Source organism: Microtus oregoni, unplaced genomic scaffold (assembly GCF_018167655.1).
Source record: "Microtus oregoni isolate MIOR12 unplaced genomic scaffold, Mior012 000019F_ref0000042, whole genome shotgun sequence".
NCBI lineage: Eukaryota > Metazoa > Chordata > Mammalia > Rodentia > Cricetidae > Microtus > Microtus oregoni.
In genome coordinates this window covers 37,457,186-37,480,656 of record NW_024543078.1, presented here as the reverse complement: position 1 = coordinate 37,480,656, position 23,471 = coordinate 37,457,186, and the positions used below count along the sequence as shown (strand labels likewise).

Sequence of the window (23,471 nt, the reverse complement as noted above, 5' to 3'; positions counted from 1 at the left end):
TTTTTTTTTTTTTTTGGTTTTTCGAGACAGGGTTTCTCTGCGGCTTTGGAGCCTGTCCTGGAACTAGCTCTGTAGACCAGGCTGGTCTCGAACTCACAGAGATCCGCCTGCCTCTGCCTCCCGAGTGCTGGGATTAAAGGCGTGCGCCACCAACGCCCGGCTGAAGGTTACTTCTTGGTTACCATATTACATCAGTTTTTTTTTTTTGATGGTTACTCTTTTTTTTAATTGGTGTTTATTGAGCTCTACATTTTTCTCTGCTCCCCTCCCTGTCTCTCTCCTCTACCCTTCAATCCTCTCAAAAGGTCCCCATGTTCCCAATTTACTCAGGAGATCTTGTCTTTTTATACTTTCTACTTCCCATGTCGATTAGATCTATGTAAGTCTCTCTTAGGGTCCACATTGTAGTCTAAGTTCTCTGGGATTGTGGTTTGTGGGCTGGCTTTCTTTGCTTTATGTTTAAAAACCACCTGTGAGTGAGTACATGTAATAATTATCTTTCTGGGTCTGGGTTACCTCACTCAAAATAATGTTTTCTAGCTCCATCCATTTGCCTGCCAAATTCAAGCTGTTGTTATTTTTTTTCTGCTGTGTAGTACTCCATTGTGTAAATGTACCACATTTTCATTATCCATTCTTTGGTCGAGGGGCGTTTAGGTGGTTTCCAGGTTCTGGCTATGACAAACAAAGCTGCTATGAACATAGTTGAGCACATGTCCTTGTGGCACAACTGAGCATCCTTTGGATATATACCGAAAAGTGGTATTACTGAGTCTTGAGGAAGGTTGTTTCCTAATTTTCTGAGAAATCGCCACACTGACATCCAAAGGAGTTATACCAGCTTGCATTCCCACCAGCAATGCAGAAGTCTTCCCCCACAACCTCTCCAGCATAAGTTGTCATCAGTGTTTTTGATCTTGGCCATTCTTACAGGTGTAAGGTGGAATCTCAGAGTTGTTTTGATTTTCATTTCTCTGAAATGATGTTGAACATTTCCTTAAGTGTATTGCAGCCATTTTAGATTCCTCTGTGGAGAGTTCTCTGTTTAGGTCGGTACTCCATTTTTTTTATTGGATTATGTAATCTTTTGGTGTCCAATTTCTTGAGTTCTTTGTATATTTTGGAGATCAGACCTCTGTCTGATGTGTGGTTAGTGAACATCTTTTCCCATTCTGTAGGCTGTCGTTTTGTCTTGTTGACCGTGTCCTTTGCTTTACAGAAGCTTTTCAGTTTCAGGAGGTCCCATTTATTGTTTCTCTTAGTATCTGTGCTGCTGGGGTTATATTTAGGAAGTGGTTCCCTGTGCCAATGTGTTCAAGTGTACATCCCACTTTCTCTTCTATAAGGTTCATTGTGGCTGGCTTTATGTTGAGGTCTTTGATCCATTTGGACTTGAGTTTTGTGTATGGTGATAGATATGGGTCTATTTTCATTCTTTTACATGTTGATATCCAGTTATGCCAGCACCACTTGTTAAATATGCTTTCTTTTTTCCATTTGATATTTTTTGCCTCTTTATCAAAGATCTGGTGTTCGAAAATGTGTGGATTGATATCCGGGTATTCTATTCAGTTCTGTTGGTCCTCCTATCTGTTCTTATGCCAATACCAGGCTGTTTTCAGTACTGTAGCTCTGTAGTAGAGTTTAGTCAGGGATTGTGATGCCTCCAGAAGTTCTTTTATTGCTTAGGATTGTTTTGGCTATCCTGGGTTTTTTGCTTTTCCAAATGAAGTTGAATACCGTTCTTTTGAGGTCTTTCAAGAATTTTGCTGGGATTTTGATGGGCATTATGTTGAATCTGTGTTGTACGTACCTTTAACCCCAGAACTCAGAGAAAGCAGGGACAAGCCGTTCCTCTGTGAATTTAAGGCCAGCCTTGTCTACAGAATAAGTTCCAGGACCGCCAGGGCTACACAAAGAAACCTTCTTTCAGGGGGGAACAAAAAGATAGAAAGAAAAAATATGTTTTATAAAATCAAATTCTTAGGAAATTAGGTAAAAGTTGTTTTTAAAAAATGCTCATTCATGGGGTGGAGAGATGGCTCAGCGGTTAAGAGCATTGCCTGCTATTCCAAAGGTCCTGAGTTCAATCCCAGCAACGACTTGATGGCTCACAATCACCTGTAATGAGGTCTGGTTTTCTCTTCTGGCCTGCAGGCATATACACAGACAGAATATTGTATATATAATAAATAAATAAACATTTTTTTAAAAAAATGCTCATTCTTAGTGCTAGAAAGAGAGAGGGTTCAGGAATTAAGAGTTTATGTTGGTCTTACAGAAGAGTTCAGTTCTCAGCATCCACTTCACTCAACTGAGAGCTGCCTATAACTCCTGCTCCAGGAGATGTGATGCCTTCTTCTAGTCTCTTCAGGCCCCCATACACGCATGTATGTACACATAAATAAAAGTAAAATAAATCTTAAGAGAATATCCTCATTCTTTAGAAACGAACACTCCAATGTCAGAGTAAGGGAACATAATTTAAGCTGCTCACTCTTGAGAGTGGTTAAAAAAAACTAAAGAGAGGGGCTGGAGAGATGGCTCAGTGGTTAAGAGCACTGGCTGCTCTTCCAGAAGTCCTGAGAAGAACTGCCTCTGCCTCCCAAGTGCTGGGATTAAAGCTGTGCACCACCACTGCTCAGTTCCCACCACCCCTAGACAGGGTTTTTTTCTCTGTGTGGCTAGCAGTCCTGACTGTTCTGGAATTTGCTCTGTAGATCAGACTAGTCCACCTTTTGTTGTGTGTTTTTCTTTTAAGTGAAGCATATTGTGAAGATTGAGAAGGCACTCTAGTACTTGGCCTCCATATCTACCTGCAAACACATGTACACTCACATACAAGTGGCCACACATGAATGTACACCACACACACACACAAACACACACACACGTAATAAATGACTAGTTTAGCAGTTAAGAGCATTTGTTGTGCAGTCATGATGACCAGAGTTTCCCAGCACCCGCAACAATCTTGGGTACCTTATATAAACATCCATAACTTTAGCTCTAAGGGATCTGAAGTTCTTTTCTGGTTTCTGAAGATGCATGCTGCATGTTCCTGTACAATACATACATGTACATTCTCATACATAAACATGTATGTGCATGCGTACACATGAATAAATGAAAGTTTTTTTTCTTAAGTACGTGGGTGGTTTTTCTGCTTTTTTTTTCACTTTTGCAAATTATTATAATGTGGAGAGGAGAAACCTATCCTTAGACTGGAAAAAATGGATCAGTGGTTAAGGGCACTGACTGTTCTTCCAGAGGACCCAGGTTTAATTCTCAGCATCTATAAGGCAATTCACAACTGTCTGTACCTCTCTCTAGTTTTAATGATTCTGACACCCTCTTCTCGCCTCTGCAGGCACCAAGCTCATGTGGTGCACAAACATGCAGGCAAACACTCACATAAAATAATTTTTAAAAGTGACTTATCTGTGTTTCCTTTAAGGCTGCATTTCCATGCCTTTCTCAGCATTCAGTGTTTTTACTTTGTTGTTGGACAGGAAGTATGGGGAAACGTATTTCAGAAACCACTTGTAGCAGTCTTTACTGTTTGATAATCTTGTTTGAGCTTTCTGATTTGGTTCTAGTCTTTTTGGAATTTCAAGTCCAAAATTGTAAGAATCATGTGGAAACAACACCCGTGATCCCAGCACTCTTGGAGTAGAGGTTGGAGAATTAGTTCAAGGCTAGTCTTGAGCTTGTCTCATCTCCCTCCCAAAAAATTATGTGAAATTCTTAAAGAAGACACACAGAAGGGAAATAAATTGGAAGTATGTTGCCTGAGAAATGTGATTCAAAGTCCTCGTGTGATTTCTCTCTTTAGGAGGAGCTCTTGGATATAAAAGAACGTCCCTACTCCAAACAGAGGCCGTCATGCCTCTCTGAAAAATATGACAGGTATGTTAAGAATTGCATTGGGGCTAGAGTTAAGAATTATTAATTAAAGCCGGGCGGTGGTGGCGCACGCCTTTAATCCCAGCACTCGGGAGGCAGAGGCAGGCGGATCTCTGTGAGTTCGAGACCAGCCTGGTCTACAAGAGCTAGTTCCAGGACAGGCTCCAAAACCACAAAGAAACCCTGTCTCGAAAAACCAAAAATTAATTAAGAATTGTTGGGGTGGGGCTGGAGAGATGGCTCAGAGGTTAAGGACACTGACTGCTCTTCCAGAGGTCCTGAGTTCAATTCCCAGCAACCACATGGTGACTCACAACCATCTACAATGAGATCTGGTGCCCTCTTCTGGCATGCAGTCATACATGGAGGAAGAACACTTTATTGTATACATAATAAATAAAATCTTAAAAAAAAGAATTTTTGGGGTGCTGGGCGGTAATGGCACAAACATTTTATCCTAGCACTTGGGAGTCAGGCAGGCGGATCTCTGAGTTCGAGACCAGCCTATTCTTCAGAGTGAGTGCCAGAACAGGCTCCAAAGCTCCAAAGCTATACAGAGAAACCCTTTCCCCTTTCTCAGGGTAAAAAAAGCGAGAGAGAGAGAGAGAGAGGCAGACACACACACACACACACACACTTGTTGGGGCTAGAGTGGTGGCTCAGCAGCAATTAAAAGCGTCTTTCCTGTTGTTTCCATGGACCTGGGTTGAATTCTTTACAGCCACATCAGGATCCTAACCACTTGTAAACTCCAGCTCCAGGGGCATCCAACACCCCGGCTGATGTAGACACTTGTATTCATGTGTACATACATACACAAATGCACACACGGAAATAATATAAATAAGTTAATATAATATAAATAAATTTTAAAATTAAATAAAATTTATTTAAACAAAAAGAATTATGTGGTTAGAATGCTGCTGTTACGGTAGGGTTATGACTGAGGGAAGTATTTCAAGAGTTAATAGCATGGCCACAACTGACTTGTACTAAAACTAAACTACAGAGTGACTCAGTTACAGTCACAGGGCATATTTAAGCCTAGGAGGAGTCTTAGTTCTAGAGTCCTTTCATGCTTCGGCCAGGGCAGTTCTTTGGGGATGCCAAAGTGGGCTCTAAGATCTTTATCAAAGAGTCATTCAGATTAGCCTATTGTGCCCTTAAGAAAAGGTAAAGGGCTTTTTTTTTTTGTTTGAAGAAGCTAGAGAAAAATGGTTTGAAAATGTACAGTAACCCTGTATTTTATTTATATGTATTTATATAACTATATTTGCTTGTATGAATTATATAAATATATTTGCTTATCTATATTCATATGAATATATACTTATATAAATGTATATTTGCATGCATATGTGTGTGCGTGTGTGTGTATGTGTGTATGGTTTTTCAAGACAGGATTTCTTTGTTTAGCCTTGTCCTGGAATATATTTCTTAAGGTTATCTTAGTTATTTGTTGTTGTTGTTGTTGTTGTGGGGTTTTTGTCTGAGACAAGATCTTTTTACATAGTCCTGGATGTCCTGGAACTCAGTGTCGACCAGGCCTTGAGCTCACAGAGATCCACCTCTACCTTCCAAGTGCGGGGATCAAAGGCATGCACCACCATGCCTGGCAGTCTTACTAATTTCTTAACTATGGTGTGGTTCTGTATTTCTTTTTCCAACATAAAATTTTTATTGATTAATTGGGAATTTCACATCATACACCCCAATTACACCCATTTCCCAATCCTCCCAGGTCAGCCCCCACCAACCCTTGTGAGTGACTTGCGCCCCCCCCCCCCGAAAAAAAGAAGAAAAGTTCAATTTGTGATGCCCATATACTCAACTGGCATGGTTCAGCTCCCAGTGGACAGTCCCTTAAAGAAAACCAAGTCTCTCCCCATCTCTGCCCTAGCCAGAATGCTACACTTAAGCATTCTTATCATAATTTTTTTTTTAAATATTTTTTACGGTTTATTTAACTTTATTTTATGTGCATTGGTATGAAGGTGTCAGATCCCCTGCTACTGAATCTTCAGACAGTTGTGAGCTGCCATGTGGGTGCTGGGAATTGAACCCGGGTCCTCTGGAAGAGCAGTCGGTGCTCTTAACCACTGAGCCATCTCTCCAGACCCTCTTATCATAATTTTTAAGAGTTCTCTTCAATGACTTCTTTCTAGGTTGTTACTTTTTGGGGGAGTAGGGAGGTGCCAGTTGTTAGAGACTCCTTTTATACCTCTGTGAGTCTCAACTGTGAGTCTGCAGTCATTAAGGGCCTGTGTTTTTACTTATAAAGTATCACGTTTAATTTTCTTGGTTCATTGTGCCACATACCCTCATCCCCAGTGCTAGGGATGGAACCCAAAGCCTTACTGATGTTAGTTGAATGTTTTTATCACTACACTTCATCCTTAGTCTAGACAGACTTTTAAAACCTATATATGGACTGTTGAATCTAGAGGAATCACCACATTCTCCTGATGGTAATGATACCAGAATAGTGGCCATTTTGATTGGGTAGGAATTTTCATGGGCTTGTTGTATTTAAAATGTAAAGTCTTTGCATACTTGAAATTTTATTATTAAAACTTTTTTCTTTGTATAAAACAAAATTATCCTGAACAAGTATATTAGCTTTTATGCTAAATTGAGTATTGTGCCTAGTGACAATACTAAAGGTAAGAGAGGGAAGAGCTTCTTCTGTCACCTCTCTTCTCATTTGAGAGTGAGCATTTGTTGGACTCTTCACAGAGACCCTAGAAGGTAGGTAATATCTCCCTGTTGTGAGGGGTGGGTGATGTTGACTCACTCTTTCAAGCAGCTTTCATGACTAAGGGTGTAAAGCAGGTAGAGCATAGTGGGGCTAAGAAAAAAAAACTAAGAGCTGTCCTACTTGAAAAAAAACAGAGACTACATATAGAGATTATAGCCCAGTGTGGTGGTGTGTGCTTTAATCCTAGCACTCAGGGTTGGGGGCAGGAGGATCTTTGTAAATCTGAAGCCAGCCTGCTCTACATAGCAAGTTCCAGTCCCACTAGGGCTATATAGTGAGACTCTTTCTCAAAATAACAACAAACCTAAACTAAGAAAATTCTAGAATACTTTCTAGCAGGTACTTTTGGTAAAGAGTTGGAGCTGTCTCTGCAGCATTGGAGAAAATCTTGGTGTGAAACAGTTATGTATTTGCAGATAGGGCCCATGGTTTATGGACTTAGTTTCATTTGTGTAGACTCCTGTTCAAGTACCAGTTGGTGCTAGGAATTATTGAAGTAATAACTGTTTGTTTTCATCTTGAATAGGGTAATCATTCTGAAGGAAATTTCCTTGTAACCTGGAGTTTAGAAATTGGGACCTATTAGAATTAACCTGCAAACACTAACTAATGCTATCCTTTAACCTGTAGTGATGGTGTCTGGGACCCAGAGAAGTGGCATGCCTCTCTCTACCCTGCTTCCGGGAGGAGCTCACCAGTGGAAAGTCTGAAGAAAGAGCCAGAATCAGACCGTCCTTCCCTGGTGCGCAGAATAGCAGGCAAGTGTGCAGATGTTTATAAATAGTAGTGTGATTTGGGGAACATGGTCCTGGCTGTTGGTTTCATTTTTCACCCCTCACCTGAGACAGGGTTTCTCTGTGTTACAGCTCTGGCTGTTCTGAAGCTCACTCTGTAGACCAGGCTGGCCTCAAACTCAGAGATATCCTCCAGCCTCTACCTCCTGAGTGCTGGGATTAAAGGTGTGTACCACCACCTCCCTGCATGCTGGTTTCATTCTTAGTCCCCAGAATTTTACTTATTGAAATGTCATGAGAAAATTGATTTAAGAGTTGTATTTTTCATAATAAGCAGAGTAAAATCATTATAATAGTCTTCTTATAACAGTGGCGTGTTAGGCTATGTGCTTCTGAATTATTAAGTACCACCGTCTTTGCTGGTGTGATTAACAACTTGATATATGTGGAGTTGCCTAGGAGGCTAGCCCCAAGACACTTCCAGGAATTAGTTAGCCTCTGTTCATGCCTGTGTTGAATTGTCTTCATTAGGTTAACTGATAGGGAGAACCCATTTTAACTGTGGGTGTGACCATTCTCTATTGAGATCCTGGACTATATAAAATGGAGAAAGTGAGCAGAATTTAGCATTCATTCATCCATGTCTACTTCTTGGTTATGTATTAAATGTGACCAGCTGTTTGAAGCTATTATTGCTTCCTTGACTTCCTTGCCATTATGAGCTATATCCTTGAACTACGAACCAGAATAAACCTTTCTCCCTTAAGTTTTTCAGTGCTTTTTAGCACAGCACCAGGAAAGGAAACTAAGACAGTTGAGGCTATAACTTACATGGTCACCTTGTATTCGTGACGGCCTTTGTTTAATTCCTAGCACTGAATGAATTAGACATCGTAGTGCAAGCCCTAATCCCAGCACTCAGGAAGTAGAAGCAAGAGATCAGAAGTTTGAAAGCATCTTCAACTAAGTAATAAATTAGAGACTGATCTCCATGAAATCCTCTCTCACTGTTGTTGAAGGCTGGTGGTTCACGAATTTGGGCTTTTTGAGATGGAGTTTATCTCTGTAGGTCTAGCTGTCCTGGAATTTGCTCTAAAGATCAGGCAGAAAGTCACAAAGATCCACCTGCCTCTGCTTCCTGGTGCTGGATTAAAGGCAAGTGCCACCACTGCCATTTTGGGTGCCATTTGTAGATGAAAGTTTCTGTTCTGCCTGGTCCCAAAGAAGCACACAGAGGCTTCTATTAATTATAAACTGTTTGGCTTGTTAGCTCAGGCTTATTGTTAACTGGCTCTTAAACTTAAATTAACCTATAATTCTAGTCTGTTTAGCCATGTGGCTTGGCACTTTTTCTCAGTAAGGCATTTTCATCTTCCTTCCTCTGCATCTGACTTGCGACTGCTTCTCTGCCTTGCTCTTTCCAGAATTCTTTTAGTCTGGTCGCACTATCCTTCCTCCTTGGCTACTGACCAATCAGAATTTTATTAAACCAATACGAGTAACAAATCTTTACCCTATGCTTCTATGATTCATGTCTTTAATCCCAGCACTCCAGAGGTAGAAGCAGGCAAATCTTTGTGACTTCAACATAGAGGCACTGTCTGAAAAATAATTCAGATAAGATGAAAAGCTGTTCCTGGTTAAAAATAAAGACTGAGACAGGTTTTTCATATTTGAACTCAACTTCAGTTTCTAGTTTTTCTGTTTGTGACATGTTTTTCTTTTTGAAATAGCATTTACATATAAGAACCCTTACATACAATATACCTTTGATGCTCTCACATGTATATCTGTATGAAACCATTACCACAATCAATAATAAGTGTCCTTGTCACCTATAAGTGCTCTCATGTCCTTCTCACTCCCCGCAAGAGAACTGCCCTTCCTTCACTAGGCCAGTTTACACTACTAAAATTGTACTAGAATTATCACAGTATGTTCTCACATGAAGTTGCATTCTAGAACAAAGGCTACTCTGTAGCCCAGGCTGGGCTCAAGCTTGAGTTATCCCTCTGCCTCAGTCTCTCATGAACCATACCTGGCTTTATCCATATTGTTGCATGTATAGTTGCTTTCTTTTTAATGCTTTTAGTATTTAATTATATGAATCTGTCATTGTGTCCATTTATCTGTTAATAGTAATTTGAGTTGTTTCTAACCAAAGGTGATGTGATCATTTATGTGTAAGTATCATGGGAATTTTTATCTCTTGGGTGGATACTTAGAAGTATAATGGCTGTTATGTATATTTAATATTTCCAGAAACTTCAAACTTTAATAAAAAGTTTAATAGATTTATTATTTTTGTGTGTTTTTTCTACCATATGTAATGTGTACCATGTACAATGCTTAGTGTCTAAGCAGGTCAGAAGAAAACTTTGTTTTTAAATTTCTTTCTAGATTTGTTTTGCTTTATATATATGAGTGTTTTGCTTGCATGTGTATAGTGCCCAAGAAAGCCAGAAGAAGGCATCATCAGATTCCTTGGAACTGGAGTTACAGATGGTCATGAACCAGTATGTGGGTACTGGGAACTGACCCTGGATCCTTCCTCTTCAAGAGCAACAAGTGCTCCTAACCACTGACACATCTCCTAGCCCCCCTCAGACTCCTTTTTTTCCAAGTGGTTAGACATTTGATATTCCTATTTGCAGTGGTTTCAGGTTCTTCTTGCTCCACATCTTGGCAGCACTTGGAATGGTTAGCCTTCTTAATTGTAGCCGTCTAGTGGCTACAATAGTACTATATAGTACTATTGTATATACTATATAGTACTGTATAGTACTATTCCATAACATTTGTATTACTGGTAATTAATAAACACTGTATGCTTATTAAAGATTGTGCTGTCCATGTGCTGAAGTGTCTGTTCAGGTCTTTATCCTTTTTTGTTGATTTAGTTTTTTGAGACAGGTCTCACTGTGTAGCCAAGACTAACCTCAGTTAAACTCAGCAGTCCCCACTTTAACCTACCAAGTGTTAATATTATAGGTATTCTACACTATACCCGGCTCACTGGTCTAGTATTTATTTTTAAGATTTATTTAAGGACCTGGGTGGTGGTGGTGCACCCCATTAATCCCAGCACTTTTGAAGCAGAGACAGATGGATTTCTGTGAGGTTGAGGCCAGCTTGGTCTACAGATCAAGTTCCAGGATAGGCTCCAAAGCTACAGAGAGACCCTGTCTCAAAAAAAAAAAAAAAAAAAGCCAGTTGGTGGTGGTACCTGCCTTTAATTCCAGCACTTGGGAGGCCCAGGCATATGGATCTCAGTGAGTTTGTGGCCAACCTTGTTTATAGAGCAAATTCCAAGACAGCCAGGACTGTTACACAGAGAAACCCTGTCTTAAAAGGGGGGAAAAAAAACTTGTTTGTGTTTTATCTGTATATTCATTTGGATACCAGAGAAAGGTATCTCAGATCCCATGGACTGCAGTTAGAGATGGTTGTGAGTTGCTATAGGGGTGCTAGGAATTGAACTCAGGACTTCTGGAGATCAGCCTTAATTGAACAGCCCTTCCAGCCCCTTGATTCATTTTTTAGTTTTTTATTTATTACTGCATTTTTATATGCTGTGGATTCAGGTCTTCCTTGAGAAATGTGCTTTGTTTGAATGTTTACTCCCAGTCTTGGATATCTAAACAGTGTCTTCAAAGAACAGTACTAATCTCAGAGCAAACCTTGCTTAACAGGCTGCCTTAATGGATGACACTTTGTTGCTGGGCCTCAAAAAACATTTTGCCTAATTGTAGGAGCAATTGCTCCTACACCTAAGCACAGCAAAGATGTTCTCTTTCACTTTAGGTTTCACTCTTGATGCATTTAAATTAAATATTGACTGTGAAATCCAGTTTAAAGTTACCTGTTTTGAAATAGTGTCTTATTCTAACTCAGGCTGGGTTTGAACTCAGGAATTCTCCTGCTTCAGCCTCACAAGTGCTGGGGTTACAGGCTAACAAATTGAATGTAAAGTGTGGGGGTTTTTTGTTTGTTTGTTTGGTTTGGTTTTATAAGACAGAATTTTTTGTGTGGCCTTGGCTGTCTTGAAACTCACACTCAGTAGATGAGACTGACCTTGAACTCATAGTATGTGCCACCCACCACCACCATCTGGCTGTTTACTATTTTTTAGGCATTTTATTTTTTTCAAATACTGACATGTCATTTTATTGATGGACAATAGATTAGCTAAAAATTGTATACATAAAAATCTTCGTCTTAGTCATAATCAACAGGAAAAAAAAGCCAGTGGTGGTGGCACCTGCCTTTAATCCCAGCAAAGACAGACTGATCTCTGAGAGAGTTCAAGGCCAGCCTGGTCTACAAAGTGAGTTCCAGGGCTGGGTCTGCAGCTACTGTGAGACCCTGCCCCAAAATAAACAAACAAACAAACAAACATCTTAGTCTTGGCTGGAGGGATTGCTCAGCAGTTAAGAGTACTAGCTGCTTTTCCAGAGGACCTGGGTTCAATTCCCAGCACCTACATGGCATCTTATAACAGTCTGTAATTCCAGTTTCAGGGGATCTCAGCTCTTCACACAGACATACGTGCACACAAAAAAACATGAATGCACATGAATTAAAAAATAAATTATTTAAAAAATCTTAGTCATATTAAGTCACAGAAAGTCATTATGAAGTAGATCTTTTTCTGAGGAGAAAAAAGGACTAAATATTTTTTAAAAATTTTAAGTTTAATGTAAAAAAATAATTATAAAGGGCTAGTGAGATGACTCAACAGACACTTCTGCTAAGCCTAACAATCTGAGTTCAGTCCTTAATGACCAAGTTTTAAAAATCCAATGACTATGTACTTGTTACTCTGAATCTGTTGATAAGCCCAGTTTTAGAATTGTCTCCTTTCTGACATTTTCTGTCCTGCCAGCTGTGGACACCGTTTCTAGAGATGTTGGTTTGCTTACCTTTTTTTATGGCATCTTTTCAGATCCACGAGAGCGTGTGAAAGAAGATGACTTAGATGTTGTTCTCAGCCCACAGAGACGAAGCTTTGGAGGTGGCTGCCATGTGACAGCTGCTGTTAGCTCCCGTCGCTCTGGAAGTCCCTTGGAGAAAGACAGTGATGGACTTCGCTTGCTTGGTGGACGAAGAATTGGCAGTGGGAGGATAATCTCTGCCCGGGCTTTTGAGAAGGACCACCGTCTCAGTGAGAAGGACCTACGGGACTTGAGAGACAGAGACAGAGAGAGGGACTACAAGGACAAGCGTTTCAGGGTGTGTCCTCTGGCCCTGTTAGTTCTCAAGTGCTTGAAATTTGATGCTCACCTCTTTATACTGTATTACTCTTCTTTTCATGATGGTACAGAATCAAAACCAGGGCCACACATTTGTGACTGGTGCCCTAGCTCTGAGTTGCATCCTCCTAGCCCAGCCAGTTACTTGGAGAAACTAGGGTTCACAGCCCACTCCTGTGCTAGTCAAGGAGAAATCAGGGGCAGTACAAGAGTGGTAACGTCCTTCAATTTCCCATCACAGCATCTGCACTGCAGTTTCTAATATTAATTCTTTTAAGACTGACTACAATGCTTCTACTAGCATTTTACAGTTTTTCATTCTTGTTTTTTGGTTTTTTGTTTTGTTTTGTTTTATTTTTTAATTTTTCAGAGGGAGTTTGGAGATAGTAAACGTGTCTTTGGTGAGCGTAGAAGAAATGATTCGTACACTGAGGAAGAACCAGAATGGTTTTCAGCTGGACCCACAAGTCAGTCTGAAACCATTGAACTGACTGGCTTCGATGATAAGATACTAGAGGAAGATCACAAAGGGAGAAAAAGAACAAGACGACGGACTGCCTCTGTGAAGGAAGGTCAGTAGGAACTGTGAACTGTTTTAAAATAATATGTGGTGATTACTGCTTTAATTGCACATCTATCTATGGGTGCTAGTTAATAGCAAGTTTTTAGTGTTTCAGTTCCATTTTATTTTGTTTTTGTGACAGGGTCTGTAAAGACAAGAAGTGTTTTGACAGTATGTGTGACTTTTGCATGTGTATTTATATCTAAAGGCACAGAATGAGACTGGAGTGTGTACTTCAATAGGTGCTTTCTGTCCTGGTTTTATTTTCAGGCATAGTGGAATGTAATGGAGGGGTGGCTGAAGAGGACGAGGTTGAAGTCATCCTGGCCCAGGAGCCCTCTGCTGATCAGGAAGTCCCAAGGGATGTTGTCCTACCTGAGCAGTCCCCAGGAGAATTTGACTTTAATGAGTTCTTTAACCTTGACAAGGTGCCATGCTTGGCTTCGGTGAGTGTAACAGCACATTCGCAAATAGACATGGAGGGGTACAGAGAAATCTTAGTAGATAAAACCCTTGCTGTGCAAGTGTGAGGACTAAATGAGATTGAAATTTCTAGAACCCAAGTAAATGTTGGTGCAATGTGGTGGCCCTCCTGTAAACCTAGCACACAGGAAGTTGAAACAAGCTGACTAACAGAGCTAGCTGTGTTTCTCAGCTGTGAGTTCAAATGAGATACCCTGGCTCAGTTTATAAAGTAGGAGTAATTAAGGAAGATGCTGGACATCAACCTCCACTTGCACATGTGCATATGCACCCAAACATGTGTGCACCTATACACAGGAACATCCTTATATACATACTACATACACATAAAATAAAAATAAACATGTATGAGCCAGGCAGTGGTAGCATCCGCCTTTAATCCAGCACTCAGGAGGCAGAGACAGGCAGATCTCTGAGCTTAAGGACAGCCTGGTCTACAAAGTGAGTTCTATGACAGCCAGGACTACACAGAGAAACCCTGTCTTGAAAAATAAAAAAAAAAAAAATTTAATTAACATGTATGGAATTTGGGTGCACACATGTAATTTTAGTACTTGGGAGACTGAGACAAGAGGAGTTTAAGTCTGAGGTTAACTGGAGCTACATAGTCATTTCAAGGCCAGCCTGACTGCATGGTGAAACCTGCCTCAACTTTTTTTTTATTTTCTTAGTTCAGAAAAAGAAAAAAATGCTGGGCCTAGGTGCATGCCTTTAATTCTAGCACTCAGATGGCAGAGGCAGGCAGATCCCTGTCAGTTCGAGGTCAGCCTGGTCTACAGAGAAAGCTCCAATGTTACACAGAGAAACCCTGTCTTGAAAAACAACGACAACAACAAAAAGAATGAAAGAAAGAAAAACAACATAATATGAAACAGCTAATTATGGTTAAATTTGACTTAGTGTTTTTTCTCTCTCTTTTTTTCCAGGGAAGGGTATCTTTTGTTTTGTTTTGAGACAGTGACTCACTATGTAGCCTTAGCTGGCCTGAAACACAAGAGATTCACGTATCTTTGCTTCACGAGTGCCAACATTAAAGGCATGTACCACCACTCCCCAAATGTGTATATATATATATATATATATATATTGAGAAGATGCAGTTAGGGGGCTGGAGAGATGGCTCAGCGGTTAAGAGCACTGACTGCTCTTCCAGAGGTCCTGAGTTCAATTCCCAGCACCCGCATGGTGGCTCATAACCATCTATAATGAGATCTGGTGCCCTCTTCTGGCCAGCAAGCAGACAGACAGAGAAGACGCAGTTAAAAAAAAAAACCTCTACTAGGTACAGCTGAAATATCATAGCTCCCAGCTCCTTCCTCAGCTGGTAGTTGAAAGGATACAGTGAAGGATGTCCCAATTCAGAAGTCAGCTGTGTCCATTTCCTGTACAGGATGAGGTTCTGCTGTCCGAGTCCCTGCTTTGTCATGTCTTAAAATTGATCAAACTTTTAGTCCAAAAGGATTTGGACTCGAGCACCTTGTTTTTTTGAGATGAGTATCTCTACAAATGTGTCTAAGAGCAAGTTTGTTTCTACTCTTGATTATAAAATTTAACAAAACACAAATTTAGCGGCTGTAGAGAAGACTCAGTGATTGAGAGCACTGTCTGCTCTTGTAGAGGACCTGGATTTGATTCCCAGTATTCACATGGCAACCATAACTGTCTCTTAACCCCAGTTCCAGGATATCTAATGCACTCATACATGGTGCAAAGACATACACACAGGCAAAACATCCATAATGTATTAAATAATAAAATAAAATTTAAAAAAGGGCTGCACAATGGTGTCACATGTCTTTAATACCAGCACTCAGGAGGCAGAGGCAGGTAGATCTATGTGAGTTCGAGGACCGCCAGGGATACTATAGAGAAACCCTCTCTCAAAAAACCATAACAAAAGTGGGCAGTGGTGGACAGTGCCTTTAATCCTAGCCCTTGTGTGTGTGTGTGTGTAGGGGGTGGCAGCAGAGGCCTCCGAGTTTAAAGCCAGTCTGGTCTACAGAGTGAGTTCCGGTATAGCTAGGTCTACATAGAGAAACCCTGTCTCAAGAAAAGAAAAAAGAAAACAAGAAAAAGGAAGCAAAGTCTATAACTGAGCAAAACAGAAATTACTTTTCTCGCCTGGTGATGGTGGTACACATCTTTAATTCCAGCATTGGGGAGGCAGAGGCAGACAAATCTCTGATATCTAGGCCAACCTGGTCTACAAAGTGAATTCCAGGACAGCTGGGCTACACGGAAAAACCCTGTGTGGGGCAGGGGGGAGAAAGTGTTTTCTCAGTATTTACTTAATTTTTTTAGAAAATGCCCAGATACTTTATGTCCTTTATTTTTGTCTTTGACTTTTCCTATTTAGTAAGAGTATGTTAGAAACATTAAAATACAAAGTCATCATTTTTTGTAAATTAAAACTTTTTGAATAGATTAAGTAATTTACCTTTAAAATGTATCATTTTTAGTAAGGGTGAGTGCACACATGTGATACAGTGCGTATGTGGAGGTCAGAGGCCAGCTTATGTGGATTCAGGTCATCAGGCTTGTACCATAGGTGCGTTTACCTGCTGAGCCATGTCACCAGCCCTAAAGTTTCTCATTTTTAAACACTGAAATAGTAACTACCTTTCAGGCTGTTTGTTTGTTTGGGGTTTTAGTGGATTTTGAGTTTTTGTTTTAATAAAATTCCTGCTTACACTAAATTGTATTTTGCCTGCACTCACTTGTTCCACTGAGATATATCATTTATGATACTTTTATATCCATTTTCTACACTTCAACTGGAGTTGTTATTCTCCTGTGTGTTTTTCTTCTTGATGCTTGCTTTTTGAGACAGACCATCAGTGTGTGACCCAAGCTGACCTCAACCCCTCCAAGTGCTTGGATTACCTGTGTTGCACCTCCCTTGGCTGGAATAATGATCTTTTTCTTTTTTTCCCGATCTTTTCTTTTTTTGTTTGTTTGTTTTTTGAGACAGGGTTTCAATGTGTAGCCTGGCCATACTAAAACTCACTCTGTAGACCAGGCTAGCCTTGAACTCAGAGATCTGACTACCTCTGCCTCCCAAATTCTTGGACTAGAGATGTGTGCCCACCTACTGGCTATAGTGATCATTTCTTAGCTCTACATTTTTATATCTTGGCTTCTTGAATTTGTCAGCGTTGAATATCATAATATTCCTTTCAATCCTGAGACCACCAGTTTGGAGCCAGGGATTTTCTTTAATCATGTCTTCATAAACAATCTCACGGAAGCCATCAACATGGTGTCAGAGTACTTCACTCTGGTACTTATTGTGGTTTTGAAACTGAATCTCCTAAGATACCTTTTTTAATGGGGCAAACGGTAAAGAACTCTTAAGTAACATAGAGACTATGCTGTATATGCTTAGGAGGTCTGTGTTTTTTGTTTTGTTTCTGATTATTGTTTATTTGTTTTAATGCCCAAATTTGAGTTGCTCAGGAAAGATCCGAAAGGGGAAGAAAAAGGCTCAACTCCCAAGCTCTGAAAGTGATTTTGGGTCAGCAGTGTCAAAGGAAGTTTCAGAGTCTTTGTCTTAACATTGAACCTCCATGTCCTTTTCACCTGGAGACTGTCACCTTAACCCCTCTGTCTCTCTTGTCAGATGATAGAAGATGTTCTGGGAGAAGGGTCAGTCTCTGCCAGCCGCTTCAGTAGGTGGTTCTCTAACCCAAGCCGGTCAGGGAGCAGATCTAGTAGCCTTGGATCTACACCACATGAAGAGCTTGAGAGACTCGCAGGTAAGAGAGCTTCACATTCTAGCCTTGTATGTGAATTGAGCCTCCCCTGGCCTGGATCATTTTGTCCTTTACTCAGGGTCCACTAGGGTTAAAGGAGTTTTGGATACTGAAAACTCTTCAGTTACTGCTCTTTTTATGTTGTTGAAGGGAAGTATGTATGTTCAATACCAACTGTGGGTATGTTTATTTACAAAATCAGGTCTGGAACAAGCCGTCCTCTCTCCTGGGCAGAACTCTGGGAATTATTTTGCTCCTATTCCATCGGAAGACCATGCTGAAAATAAAGTGGACATCTTAGAAATGCTACAGAAAGCCAAAGTGGATTTAAAACCTCTTCTCTCTAGCCTTTCTGCAAACAAAGAAAAGCTTAAGGAGAGCTGTAAGTGTTTGTTGTTTAGCTATGTAAAGTTCCCATTCTTTTTTTTTTTTTTAAAGATTTATTTATTTCTTATGTATACAACATTCTGCCTCCATGTATGCCCACACGCCAGAAGAGGGCACCAGATCTCATTACAGATGGTTGTGAGCCACCATGTGGTTGTTGGGAATTGAACTCAGAACCTCTGGAAGAGCAGCCAGTGCTCTTAACCACTGAGCCATCTCTCCAGCCCTAAAGTTCCCATTCTTAAGCAGTGGTTCTAATATACTGCTTCTCATCAATTCAGAAGCATAGTGGGGATTAGTTGAGGTTTTTCGAAAAGACTCAGGCGTGTTGCCATACAACCTTGTATCTTTTAAGCCCTGGTTGGCCTTCGAACTTGCTGTGTAAGCCAGGTTGGCCTATAGCTCACAGAGAAGCTCTGGCCTCTGTCTTTACAGTGCTGGTATTAAAGGTATACACTATACCCAGCCTCCCTCCGATTTTTACTTAGGGTCCAGTGGTAACAACCCAGGACTGTTTCTATCCTCCCAAGCATAGTTTGCCTATTCCTCACTACTGTGCCTCCATTTACCATGTTCTCACTTAGGCAACAAGTCCTTAGCATCAGTTAGCGCTGTGAGACCACAGCACAGGTTAGTTGCTGTTGAGCTTTCTGGGTTCTTACCCTGGTAGCAAAGTCTGGAGAGAGTTATTATAAGGTATCTTTCTGCCTGACACAGGGTCTTGTCAAATTTTTTTGGTTTTGTTTGTTCTTTTTTGTTTGTTTGTTTGTTTGTTTGCGGGGGATGGGGGTTCTCTGTGTCATTTTGGCTGTCCTGGAACTCACTATGTAAGATCTTACCAAGTTTTGAAAACTCATACTCCATAGTTCTGCCCTCCCAGTTTCTAGCATTTGAATATTTTTGGTGTAGTTTATTCTGTTTCTTTTATTTTTATTATTATTATGTGAATGTGTGTCTGTGTATTTGCCCAAGGGGATGAGAGAGGTACAGGTTCTTTGGAACTGGAGTTCCAGTAAGTTCAGTTGTGAGCTGTCTGGTGTGAATGCTGGTAATTGAACTCAGGTCCTGTAAGAACAAATATGTGTTCTTAACCACTGAGCCATTTTTTTCCAGGTGTGTACCCCTATCCGTTCGTTTTTTGAGTCAAGGTCTTTTTAGTCCTTGCTGTCCTGGAACTCCGTATGTACAGTGTACCTCAAACTCCCTTTGATCTGTCTGCCTGTGCCTCCTTAGTGCTTGGATTAAAGGTGTGTGCCACCTTGCCCATCCGTGTCTTTCTGTGTACATGATTATAGCCTTATTCCTACTAAAATACTATGATTTTAAGTGTTCAGTTTGTCTGTTTTCATTGGCAGCCTTTTTGACAGCCTCACTTCAGTTATGAAATAATTGTCATGACAGCCAATGAGAATTCCTACCAAATACCCCTTTGCTTGGTGTAACCAGAGCTTTCTCAACTTCTCAGCACATTCAGGGGTTGTACTTTCAGTGGAAGAGGTAGAAGCAGGGCTCAAAGGCTTGAAGGTGGACCAGCAAATGAAGAATTCAACTCCCTTCATGGCGGAACATTTAGAAGAGACACTGAGTGCTGTAACTAGCAATCGACAGCTCAAGAAAGATGGAGATATGACTGCATTCAACAAACTAGTGAGCACCATGAAGGCAAGTGGGACTTTGCCTACTCAGCCCAAAGTCAGTGTAAGTATTCAGAAAACCTCACCCAGTCAGTCTCTTCTTTTCCTGTTTCGGTATGACCTCCCACTGCAATAATAAATGATATTTTGAGTAGATTGGAAATTTCTTTAGAAGTTGTTTGGTCTTTGGTGTTTATTTGTTCCTTGATTATGGATATGCTATTTGTTAGTAGAAAAAAAGCATATCTGTGGATAATGTATATGTCTGGTACAATAGGATGATTGAATAATTCAGTTTAACTCATTTCTGCATAACTTTATGAAGTCCTTTCCTAAGAAAGAAAAGTAACTGCGTTGTGGATGTAGCCAAGTGGGAGAAATACAGCCTAATATGTAGGATCACCATTGCAAAAGAGAAACTTGTCCCTCGAGCTGAACTGAACATAGTGATGTTCAGATACTGTAATCCTAGTATCTGAGAGGATCAGAAGCTCAGGGACAGCCAGGGCCAGTGATGATCAAGTCAGGTATGCTGACACGTGCTTTAACCCCAGCACTCAGAAAAAGGGAGGTATATCTCTTGAATTCAAAGCCAGTCTCAGCTACATAGTGACACCCTGTCTCAAAAGTAAATAAATATGTTGGGCGGTGGTGGCACATGCTTTTAATCTCACCACACGGGCAATATCAAAAAAAAACTGTGTCAAAAAAACCAAAGGGAAAAAAAGTAAAGATATATATGTATATATACATATATATACATCTTTACTTTTATATATATTGATATATAGATATATATACACACACACATATATATATACATATATATGTATGTAAAGATGCTATGTTTTTAGAGGTGCTCGATGGAAAATTTTCTAGTTATTTTGGCTGTTAATACGAGATTTTTCTGTTTGTTCTGCTTTTCGAGATAAGGTTTCTCTGTGTAGCTCTGACTCTCCTGGAACTTGCTCTGTAGACCAGGCTGGCCTCAAACTTAGAGTTCTACCTGTTTCTGTCTCCCAAGTTCTGGAATTAAAGACATAAGCCACAAACGCCCTACAAGATTTTATAGTAGGGCTGGAGAGATGGCTCAGTGGTTAAGAGCATTGCCTGCTCTTCCAAAGGTCCTGAGTTCAATTCCCAGCAACCACAAGGTGGCTCACAACCATCTGTAAAGAGGTCTGGTGCCCTCTTCTGGCCTTCAGGCATACAGACAGAATATTGTATACATAATAAATAAAAAAAATAAAAAAAAAATAAAAAAAAAAAAGATTTTATAGTAAAATTTTTTTTTTTTTGGTTTTTCGAGACAGGGTTTCTCTGTGGTTTTGGAGCCTGTCCTGGAACTAGCTCTTGTAGACCAGGCTGGTCTCGAACTCACAGAGATCTGCCTGCCTCTGCCTCCCGAGTGCTGGGATTAAAGGCGTGCGCCACCACCGCCCGGCCTTATAGTAAAAATTTTTAAAGATTTATTTAATTTTTTTATATATTAACATTTTGTCTATGTACTGCTTGCATGCCTGGTACACACAGAGTCCAGAAAAGGGTGTCAGACCCTCCTGGCACTGGAGTTTCAGATGATTGTGAGTCACTATGTGGGTTCTGGAAGGGCTGCCAAGTGTGCTTAACCACTGAGCAATCTCTCCAGCCCCCTAATATAAAATCTTTATTTTTCACACTTTGTATTCCCTGTATCTATCTGGATTACCTGTGTTCTTGATTAAACAGTCACACAGATTTATTGACATACCAAAAATGGAGGTGAGCATGATAGGGCAGGCTGGTGGTCCCATCACTACTTGGAAAGTGATTATAGGATAATCACAAGCTCAAAGGGTCTAGAAAGACCCTATCTCCTTTTTTAAAAGTACATATCAAATATCATAGCAGTGTTTAAAGCGTGAGTTTCAGCCATAGTCTTCATCTTACACTCTTCCTTTATGATACTAAGTAACAGGGAGACAGGGTAGATCTGAAGAACGAAGTCTAGTCTTAGTTACTATGTTATATCAGATCTGCCAAATTGAATTTACCTCTTTTTCTTCAATCCTTTTTGCCTAGCTACTACAAGTAGCTAAATGATTGATTAACTGTGATGATGGTAGCTGGTGGCGCACACCTTTAATCCCAGCGCTTAGGCAGAGGCAGGTGAATCACTGTGAGTTCAAGTTCCAGGAAAGCCAGAACTGTTACACAGAAAAACCTTGTCTCAAAGACCCCCCCCCCCCAAAAAAATATGTATTAAAGATATTTTGTGTGCATTTATATGTTTTTGTGGGCATATTTGTCCCCCAGCATATGGAGGTTAGAAAACAACCTGAGAGAGTCGGTTTTCTCTTTGCACTTTGTGAGTCCTGGAATTGAATTCGGGTTGTCATGCAACAGGTACTTTTCCTGCTGATTCATCTCTCCAGCCCTGATTGTTTTTATACCCAGTGAAGGGGATGATTTTTCAGTTTTTCTTACCTGATCAACAGTTAAGGTCAAACAGAGGTGCCGTCCTCTTGCCCACTTGAAGGACATTTCCGGCTATAACATACAACTCAAAGGGAATGATCCTATAAACTGCTTCAGAGTTAACTTCCACACAATAGGTATAAATGCTATAAAATGAAGGACACACATGTTTCTAGCCATGGCATACATCCTGTATTGGGGGATTTAAGGTAGAATGATTATAAATTGAAGGCCAACATGAGTTTTTGCTATCATGAGCTACATACAGAACAAGACCTGGCTCATAAAACTAAGGGCTGTGCATGGAATTTCATGCCCCCACCTTGGTATTTCAGAACTAACTTGTTTTGTCATTTGAATCTTATCATAGGATTTCTTTTTCCTTTTAGTGTGAATATCCAAACAAGTGGAGACAAAGCAGCTGGGAGCAGTTGGGAGGAGGAAGCAGGGGGAGAATGGCAGGTTTGAGACCAGCCTGGGCTACATAAACAGACTGTGTCTTGAGAGGGAAAGAAGGGAACTCAGTATTTCATGTCTCAACCTTTTTTTTTTTATTTCATTTCATTTTATTTTATTTTGCTTTTTTGAGACAGGGTTTCTCTTTGGCTTTGGAGCCTGTCCTGGAACTCGCACTGACAGACCAGACTGGCCTTGAACTCACAGAGATCCACCTACCTCTGCCTCCTGAGTGCTGGGATTAAAGGCGTGCGCCACCACCGCCCGGCTTCAACCTTTTACTTTATTGCACAGTATTGACCCTGAGTCGTGAGTGCACTTGGTTTGATATTGGAGTTTCAAGTGCTCTTACGTACATCTAGTTTCAGTTATGGTGAGGAAATGAACCTCAGACACCTGCTAGCAAGATTGAGATATAAAGTGGATAGATTGATATTTACACCAACTTAGAATATATCATGTTGCTCGGTTTGCATGTGAGGTCCTGGTCTACTACTAAAGTCAGTGTCTTCAGTCATTACTGCTGAATAACAGTTCTCATCTGCCACTGTCTTTCTAAGTAATGAAGTTCACTCTTAAACTGTATTTCTTGGAATTGCAGATTATGCTGCAAATATGCTAAGCTATGTAGTAAGTTGCCTACTCTTAAAATCATTTGTATTTAGCCTCAGTTCCAAAGCCAACAATAGAAGTCTTTGAACCTGCTGTAGATTTGACAGCTCCCTCTAAAGGAAGGGGAATTGCAACAGAAAGTCCTGCTGACTAAGCTCAAGGGCCACACAGTACTCAGATATGCAGTAGGGTGCAGGTTAATTGTACAAAGCAAAAGAACATTGACAGATTAAAAGCAGAATGGAGATTGAACTTTGTTCTGCATATGAGAAACATTTTTAGGAACTTAATTTGAAATAGTAATGTAGTAGTAATAATAATAATAGTTCCAGGGTTTTGTGTTGTTTTGAGACAGGGTCTCTTTATGTCACCCTGGCTGTCCTGGAACTCACCATGTATACCAGGATAGCCTGGAACTCAGATCTACCTGCCTCTGTCTCAAGTGATTGGATCTAAAGGCATGTGCTACCACACCTGG

At 40.4% G+C, this 23,471-nt stretch overlaps 1 protein-coding gene across 2 annotated transcripts in view; it reads left to right on the top strand.

The window, feature by feature from the left end:
* LOC121459513 (eukaryotic translation initiation factor 4E transporter) overlaps positions 1-23,471 on the top strand; it is a 41,430-nt gene that overhangs the window by 7,427 nt on the left and 10,532 nt on the right. For both annotated transcript variants that reach the window (XM_041669390.1, XM_041669389.1), the window contains exons 3-10: positions 3,836-3,909; positions 7,295-7,422; positions 12,344-12,630; positions 13,021-13,222; positions 13,483-13,658; positions 17,315-17,450; positions 17,650-17,829; positions 19,300-19,532. In XM_041669390.1, coding sequence (XP_041525324.1) covers positions 3,836-3,909; positions 7,295-7,422; positions 12,344-12,630; positions 13,021-13,222; positions 13,483-13,658; positions 17,315-17,450; positions 17,650-17,829; positions 19,300-19,532 — 1,416 coding nt within the window. The remainder of the gene's footprint in view (positions 1-3,835; positions 3,910-7,294; positions 7,423-12,343; positions 12,631-13,020; positions 13,223-13,482; positions 13,659-17,314; positions 17,451-17,649; positions 17,830-19,299; positions 19,533-23,471) is intronic.